Source organism: Molossus molossus, unplaced genomic scaffold, assembly GCF_014108415.1.
Source record: "Molossus molossus isolate mMolMol1 unplaced genomic scaffold, mMolMol1.p scaffold_m16_p_10, whole genome shotgun sequence".
NCBI lineage: Eukaryota > Metazoa > Chordata > Mammalia > Chiroptera > Molossidae > Molossus > Molossus molossus.
The window spans coordinates 104,130,242-104,138,934 of NW_023425345.1; the positions used below are offsets into that span (position 1 = coordinate 104,130,242).

The window sequence follows — 8,693 nt, forward strand, 5'->3', positions numbered from 1 at the left end:
AGGCCTCCATATTGTTAGGTTACAGGGCCTCTTCTTCATTTCCATCCTTCTGGAAGGCTCTGACACACCCTGACATTGTTGGTCACCTTCTGCAAAGTCCTCCACAAGCCTCCTCAAGTCTGGGCCGCCCCAGCTCTGCTTGATGATGCTCTCACGAGAATGTGCCTTCTGAGACCCGAGGGCATCGGCAGGGGAGTCGGACTGCCCGCCCGGTCCCGGTGACCTTGCTCCCAGCCCCGCCCAGTCCCCTGCACCTGCCGGCCCTGTGGTGCTGGTCCTTACAAGCACGCAGGGCTGCCCTGACCATGTTCCTCCTGTGGTTAGAATTTTCTAAAGGAACGTTGCCAGAAGACTAAGGGTTTGAAACAACAATGAAAATAAAAGGAGAGGTTAAACAAGTTTTCAGGGCGTAAATTCCAAGACCCTAATAACACCTAAAGACTGTGGCCTCTCTGTGAGAACTGGCCAGGCGCACACTGAGGGTGGTCTCCAGCTCTGCTCGGTCTCAGGCCCTCAGCCCCTGGTCAGATCCCGGCCCTTCGCCAGGCACCCCCCACACCGGCGCCTTTTAGGCACCCAGGGCAGCGGGTTGGTTCCGCATCCTCTTCATCTCTTGTGCTGCGTTTCCCACGACGTCGTCTCTAAACTCTGTCCTTGGCACGGTGGCCCCCACCCGGGAGCGGAGGAGTCACCCTGTAGACCCTGTTCCCAGCTGCTTCTACCCCACGGCTCCAGCTTCCTGCCCGACACTTGCCCGCAAATCTCCCAGCACTGCTCCCCATCCAGCCACACGCCAGCGTTCCCGGCCTCTTCCACCCCAGCCAGCGCCTGTCCCCGCGTCCTCCTCTTCCAATCCCCTCACTGTCCTGCTCACCGGGCCCAGGCACCTGGGACTTGTCTTTCCTTCGTACCTCTCACCTCGGGCTCTGCTCAGATACTACCCGCTGCTTTATTCTTGTCTTCAGAAAGTGTCTCCTGTCTGTCCTTCCTCTTTTCCATTCGCCCCTCCTGTCATCCAGCCGGGCCTTTGACACTCACTCCAAGGTCACATACCCTTCCTGAGTCCCTGCGGGCTGTGGAGGGGGGACCCTTCTTTCTTGAACGACACTTGAGCACCTCTCTCCCCCGCCAGGGGCTAGTGGCTCCCCAGTCCTCTGGTTCGTGTGCACCCCCAGTGCTGACAGAACGCCATTGTGCAGACATGGCCACAGCCCAGCTGCACCTGCACCCGCAGCCCTTCAGTCCACAGCCCTCTCACCCGGCGCCGGCTCAGTCACAGGTCACACGTGCTCCACTCCACGGGGACCTCGCACTGTTCTGAAATGCACTCCCTTACTCTCCATTCTACCCAAAGCCACGTCTCCGAAGCCCAGCTCAAGTTTCACTGCTCCCTGGCTGCACCTTTTAATACGAATGCCCCTCTCTGGGGTCCCTCTGCCCTTCTAGAGCTCCCCATTCTCCTGAACTTTCCCGCCTCCGCAGGTAGGTCTTAGGATGGAGACCACGCTTACGTTGAAGACGCAGCCCGTGTTCACGCACAAAGGTGGAGTTGCAGGGCGCACAGGAAGCTTCGTGCCCACAGTGCTGGGCCAGGTCTTCTTGGGTGGTGCCCACTGGCCTTGGCTCTTGTCCTGCGCCCCAGAGGCAGGGGTCCAGCAGCGTGGAGGGAGGGGCTGGCGCCAAGGAGGGTTAGGGGTCTTGTGACGGTCTGGGGTCGATGGATCCCTCCAAGCCCAGCTGGATGGCTGTGGGGTCTGTGCAGGAGTCAGAATTAATAGCTTGGAGGGGAAGCAGGATGTAACCTAGAATAATTCCCTGACTTCTGACATCCTTCAGGGAGGGTGGGCTGTTTCATGCTCAAGAATTAAGTTTCTCAATGAAAACTTGTCCTGTCTAAGAATGGCCGTCACAGTACGGGGCAAGGAGGCTGGTGGGATAGTGGAGACTGAGATTTCTCTGCAGAGCTCAAATGACTGAAGCAGACTTGGAAGCTTACTCTAAAAGAGGATTAACATTTGCCTACTTTTTCTTATTTCTATTTATTTTTTTAGCTTTGTCAAAACAAGGCCACTAAAAATTTGGTTGTCTCCCCCAAAAACTGGGAGAGAGAGACGATTGCCTATTTTTTTTAGATCCCAGGGAGTAAAGTCTTGTTGGTTTATTTGCCTTTAAGCAATCCCTAAAAGTTAGTATTGTTAAGCCTCTTAGGATTCAACATGATAGGTTCTCATGCATACTCCCGCTGAGCCGCTTTCCGGCTGCACAGACGCCCCGGGAGCAGCGGCGCTGTCTGCAGTTCCAGGTCCGAGCTTCTGGCCCGTTTGAGCAGAGGCCACACAGAGGACGTCTTTCGGGCGTGGTCCGCCACTTTCGAGGAGCACTGTCTCCTTCCCGAAGTGGGCCCCTGGGCCTGACTTCCCTGTCCCAGAGGCAGTTCACTGGGTATGACCATGGCCCCACCTTACAGATGGAGGCACATGCGGTGAATCCGTGTGAGCTGAGTGAACTGTTTATGCAACATTTGCAGAGAGAGTCAGAAGGAAAGTAAAGCGTGGGGGAGGGAACAGATTAATCCGGGGAGTTATGTAGGTGGAAGGAGCACAGCGCAACTTGGAAGGAGGCTGCTCTAACCTCATGGGAGCAGGACAGGTGAGACCAGGAGCTGGCTGGCCTCACGGGCAGCCCCAGAGCTCCTGCAGAGACCCAGCCTCCAAGAGCCCAGGGTGGAGTTAGGAGGCTGGGAGAGTCACTGATTTTTCTTGCTCAATGTCCTCATCTCTGAAGTGAGTTAGATAACCTGTTCGTCTCATTTATGCTGCACTGGTGGAAGGTAGCAAAGTTCACTACTAGATCAGTGCTGTAAACCTGGTTTAACCCAGGTGGCACAACACACATAGATAGGTACACAATGTATACCCATGTACACTTGTATGTATACCTGCATGTACACACATGCGTGCACTATACACAATGCACATACATACATGCACACAAGTATACTCACAACACATGACATTCACACACATATGTGTGAAGCTCTTTGCAGGACAGGACACACAGGAATCCGGAGGACAGCCACCCAATGACACTATTTTCCAACCCCCATGTACAAGGACACCAGCCCCTTCAGCTGGTTGGGCTGTGGCCCACCCGTCCTACCTGCATATTAAAGAGCATGTTCCCTTACAGGCTGGAAGTCTGAAGCATGGGTGACTGGAGCCTTCTGGGGAGACTGTTGGATACCGCACAGGAGCACTCCACGGTCATTGGCAAGGTCTGGCTGACCGTGCTGTTCATCTTCCGGATCTTGTTGCTGGGAGCCGGCGTGGAGTCAGTGTGGGGAGACGAGCAGTCGGGCTTCACCTGCAACACCGGGCAGCCGGGCTGCGAGAACGTCTGCTACGACAAAGCCTTCCCCATCTCCCACACCCGCTTCTGGGTGCTGCAGATCATCTTCGTGTCCACGCCCACCCTCATCTACCTGGGGCACCTGCTGCACATCGTGCGCATGGAGCAGAAGAAGAAGGGGCGGGAGGAGGAGCAGGTGAAGAGAGAGAGCACCCACAGCCTGGACAGGGCCCCAGTGCGGGACGACCTGGGCAAGGTCCGCATTGCCGGGGCCCTGCTCCGGACCTATGTCTTCAACATCATCTTTAAGATGCTGTTTGAAGTGGGCTTTATCATCGGGCAGTACTACCTGTATGGCTTTGAGCTGAAGCCGCTCTACCACTGTGACCGGTGGCCCTGCCCCAACACCGTGGACTGCTTCATCTCCAGGCCCACGGAGAAGACCATCTTCATCATCTTCATGCTGGTCGTGGCCTGCCTGTCCCTCTTACTCAATGTGCTGGAGTTATACCACCTGGGCTGGAAGAAGCTGAAACAGGGTGTGACCAACCACTATGGCCCAGACACCCCTGAATCCAGGATGGGGGTCACAATATCTGGGGATGTGATCCCACTCCCCTCCCACTAGGCCACAGACACCGGTACTGTGGGGTGCCCTCCTTCCTACACTCACTCCGCTTCCTCCCTGGGACAGGCAATGGCCACAGCCTATCCCAGGGCCCTTCCGCCAGCACCAGACACAAGGCAGCCTGGTCCCAGACACAGGGGAAGGGCCACCCTGACCAATCCTACGACAGCAGCCACCACCTTCTAACGACAGAGCAGAACTGGGCCAACCAGGAGACCGAACAGCAGACTTCTGTGAGGACGGCCTCGCCCCCTGTGTCCACATCCTCCTCCTTTACGCCTCCAGGCAGCTCCCAGCCAACCCCTCAGGGGGACAGAGCAGGCAGCAAAGAGCCTGTCCTGCTGGGGGACGGGGCCGGCAGCACCTTGGGGGAGAGCAGACTGGCAGTGACTGCTGAGGAGGGGCGGCAGGCAGCGCCCCCCAATGTGGAGATGCACCCGCCACCTCTGCCCCCCACAGACCCCAGACGGTCAAGCAAGGCCAGTGAGAGCAGCGGCAGTCGGGCCAGACCCAGTGACTTGGCCATTTAGTGGTGGTCTCTCCAGACAGCTTTGTGATGACCTCTTTTCTAGCAACAAAACCAAAGTGCACTTCACCTGAGTGCAGAGAGCACTGGAGCGGGGCAGGGGAAGATCAGCAGAGAGGCCAGGTTTCCTGTCAGGGCTGCTGCCCTAGTGCTGGAGGGGCCCGGGGGGACTCCTGCTCTCCATGGGGGCGGGCAAAGTGGGGTGCAGGGCCGATGGCCTGTAATGATGATATTCACAGCCACCCAAGAGCCCAGAACCCAGCCACCTTCTCAGGTGTCTCTGTCTCTGTGGGGGACTGTTCTGCGGTGACAGGCAGGTGCCTGCAGTCACTTCCGTTTCTGCCACTAGGTTTTCTGTCCTGAGCTCCCCGAGCCTCTGGGCCGCTCAGAAGGCCACAGCTGCACTCAGCCCTCTCTCTGTTTGACACTTTAACTCTGAGTCGGAGTTCATTGGGGTATTCGCCAAACTGCACCTAAAGGGGACTGAGAGCAAGCCTAGGTAGTGTCATTTGAGTCTGAAGCCGCGCGTGAAGTCCAGGACACCCAAGCGCAGGCGGCGTGACAAGTGGGACGAGCGGCAGAGCGTGTGGCGAGGGCGCGAGGCGGCCGGCAGGAACGCGGGTGGGGACGCAGCCCCAGCGAGAGCCCTTTTCACAGCTGAGGAGTCAATAACGTGGCAGGCAGTCTCTGTGCCTGTTTCGAAATCCTATTTGCTGCTTTGACTTGTACAGATAGGCCTACTTCCCCCACTTCCTCTCCTTCAGAAAACAGAAAAGAAATGTATTCCTGTCATGTGGATACTGACCAAATGCTGACTATTTGTCCCATTTCCCACTAGGAAAGATTTGAAATTTATTTTAAAAGCACTGCTTTGACTTCGTGAGTCAGCTAATTACTAGAGAACGTACCAAATAAAATAAAAGCAGGAAGTCTCTCAGGTGCCTTTCAAATACTTAAAGTTTTTGGATGGGAGGTTAAGAGTTAACAGCTGTTGCCAGAAAAAGTATCTCCCCAGATGAGAGAAGGCACTGCCCCTTGTTAGCTGTCCCCGGGAACCTCTCCTGGCTCCTCGCCTTCTCTGTGGGCAGCCCGTTTGCTTTCTAACGTGTAAATAAAAGTGTCTGGGTTCACTCCTGGGTGAGTGCTTGTGTGATTTCATGCGCGTGCCGGGGACTGTCACCGCGTGGATGGCTGCTGTGACAGGCGAGGCTCTTTGTGTGTGTGTGTGTGGGGGGGTGTGGCTAAAAGATGAGGGAATTTCTGTCCTGCACACACGCAGTTCGTCTCAGCCAGTGGCTGAGCCTGTGCGCAGTGCTGATGCCGAGTCTGGTCCTCGTGTCCCTTTTCACCTCCAACAGCCACTGATTGTAGTTAGTCCTTATGCAGCAAAACAACCTGCACCGGCAATTGATCCATTTGTTTTTATTAATTCCTTTAATTGTTTGATGATTCTTTTGTGATGAAAAGACTGACTAATGTGAGTAGCTAGTTCATTAATGAGCTGTGGTGTGGGCTCGCTTTCCATACGCAACCTGCAGCCTGTCTCAGACAGATGGACAAGGAGCAGGAGGTGAGCCCTCCTGAGAATATCTGAGTGACTGCTGAGTCAGTTCTCCCAGGGCTAGTGCATAAGCACTGCCAGTGTGGATGCCGGGAGAGAAGGTCGCCATCACACGCAGGGGGTCCTCGGGCTTCGGGAGTGAGGTTGCGCTCTCCTGGCTGAGAAGGGCCTCTAGAGAGTCCCAGTGTGAACAGCACTGTGACAGAGAAGCCGTGGTCATTTAGAAAATGCAGTCTCAGTTATCAGACAGGGGAAGTGCAGCTCTTTGTGTGAGTGGGAAACTTGTCCAGGTCCTTAGGTTCTACCCTGGAGACTGTTAATAACGATGAGAAGCTTTTTTTCAGACCACAATTTGATCTTGATTGGGGTTGGTGTGAGTGGGACTATAACTGCATTTAGATTTTGCATTTTAAAATTGGATTTTATTCCTATACGTCATGAAGAGGCCAGTATTGTGCAGTTGACCACAGTCTGCTTGGCCCACTCAGAGCCTGGCGAGGATGTCAAATTAGGTCCAAGTCCCTACAGCCAGTCCACAGAGAAGTACAGTTCTGCAATAGAGCCTATGGTATGTTTGCAGGTGAGTGTTCTGAGTTCAATTCACGTTTTAAAAAAAAGCACATCTTACATGGTGCTGCTTTTTGAGGGTTTGGTGGCCCTGAGTCAGGGCTCCTTCTCCTCCCAGCAGAGGTGGGAAAGGCTGCTCTCTGTCCAACCCATCATTGTAAGCGTTCAAATGTCAATAGAAATAAAAACCACCTCTCCCTTTGGGCCAGATTCCAGATATATTTTTTTTAACCTGTTAATTATTTGGAAACTTCCCTGAAACTATTTCCTCTCAATTTAAAAGTATATATTTTTTATCCCTAAGCTTATTTACCTGTTATGTTTATACACATTATTTTTAATATGCAGTATACATGGCATTTACTTTCTTGCCTCCCTGCACTCAGAAACCCAGTCATCCAGTTGGCCCTGCAACTGTAGAAGTCAAGGTCACACATCACTGTATTCACAGCGCCCACGTCCACCTTTAAATTCTGCATCATCTCTTATAGAATCATGTTCTCTTTTTCAAATTCTATTTTGCTGAGTTATTCCTTTCCCCCAAGAAACTGACAAAAAGGATACCTTACATTAAAGGGGGGGAGGTGTGTGTAAAAATAGCAAGTTAGAATATTCTGATATCCCCTGGCTTTCTCTGATCTTTAGTAAGTGGCTAGATCATAGCTTTTTCAGATGAGAACATCTAGAATAAAAACTGTGGATGCAACTCAAACATTCTTTAAAAAAATAACCTGATGAGATTAGTTCTCTTCTCGTCCCTCCTATTAATACTTTATTTAGTGCTTTAGTATTATTAAATAAAATCCTTTATCTCAAATTTTTTTCTTTTAAACATTTTCTTCTGATATTTGTAACAACTCTTTTAAAACTCTAATAAATCAAAGTTATAACTATAGATACTTTCAAATTCTTGTACGCACTCCAATATCCTTTACACACTTAGTCATATGTTCTTAAACTTTTTAACGACAAGTCTAAAATTGATTACACATTTTACATAAAAAGGAAAACCTATTTTGCCAGGTGTTTTAATATGCCAGATTCCCTTAAAGATGACAAACATGCTCTGGCCGTTTTCTCAGTGGTTAGAGCGTCGGTTGCAGTTTGACCCCGGCCCTGGTCAGGGTCATATGGGAGGCAACTAATTGATGTGTCCCTCTCACATCAATGTTTCTTTCTCTCTCTCTCTCTCCCCCACTCTATTTGAGGATAAATGGAAAAATATCCTCGGGTGAGGATTAAAACAAAACAAAAAAAGATGACAAACATATCGCTTACCCAATATGTCGAGAGGTGACTCTGCCAGAAGGCAGGTCCGCGATTGCCTGGGGTCAGAGTCAGGGCGAACTGACTGCAGAACAGACAGGGAAACTGCTGGGTGGCTACACAAGTACAGATATTTTTCAAAATTCAATAAACTGCACCTTAAAATAGTTCATCATGTGACTTACATGTTCACAACGTTGATTTAAGGGGAAATATGTGTATATATGTGTGTGTACATTCATACACATACACCTAGATTCTCAATGGCTACAAAACCTAAACTCAACACAAAAGGACTAAATCTTCACCCTCATTGACTTTACCATCTCTGCATTTCATTCTAACCAGGTTTTTAAAAACAGTCTAGATGAGATGGGAAGGGGCGTGGTGAGGTGACACCACGCTGAGGAATAGGCGGTGTGGCCGAGGGTCCCATGGGGGGTAAAAGGCAGCAGAGCAGTCAGGTGGCATGTGAACTTCCACCAGCTTTGCACTGATTGCAGTTCTGCTGGTGGGCCAGGTGTGGGCCAGGTGCAGGCCTGCAGTGGGCCAGGTGCGGGCCAGGTGTGGGCCAGGTATGCACCACTTACACATGCCTGGAGGCTGTAACTGAGGGTGGGATGCTGGCCGGAGGGAGTGGATAAGTTTCCTGGGCTGCTGCACAAATCACCACAAGCTCAGTGCCTTAAAGCAACACATACTTACCCTCAGACAGTTCTGAGGGCAGAGGTCTGAGATCAGTGTCACTGGGCTGACACTGGGTTGTTGGCAAGGTCGTTCCTTCCTTAGGCCCCAGG

General features: G+C 52.1%; 1 protein-coding gene across 1 annotated transcript; it reads left to right on the top strand.

Annotated features, from left to right (window-relative positions):
* Positions 1 to 3,205: 3,205 nt before the first annotated feature.
* LOC118623483 (gap junction alpha-3 protein-like) lies at positions 3,206 to 4,506 on the top strand. The gene is given in 2 exon segments (XM_036251126.1): positions 3,206 to 4,091; positions 4,094 to 4,506. Coding segments are annotated over 2 exon segments (1,299 nt in total).
* Positions 4,507 to 8,693: the final 4,187 nt, after the last annotated feature.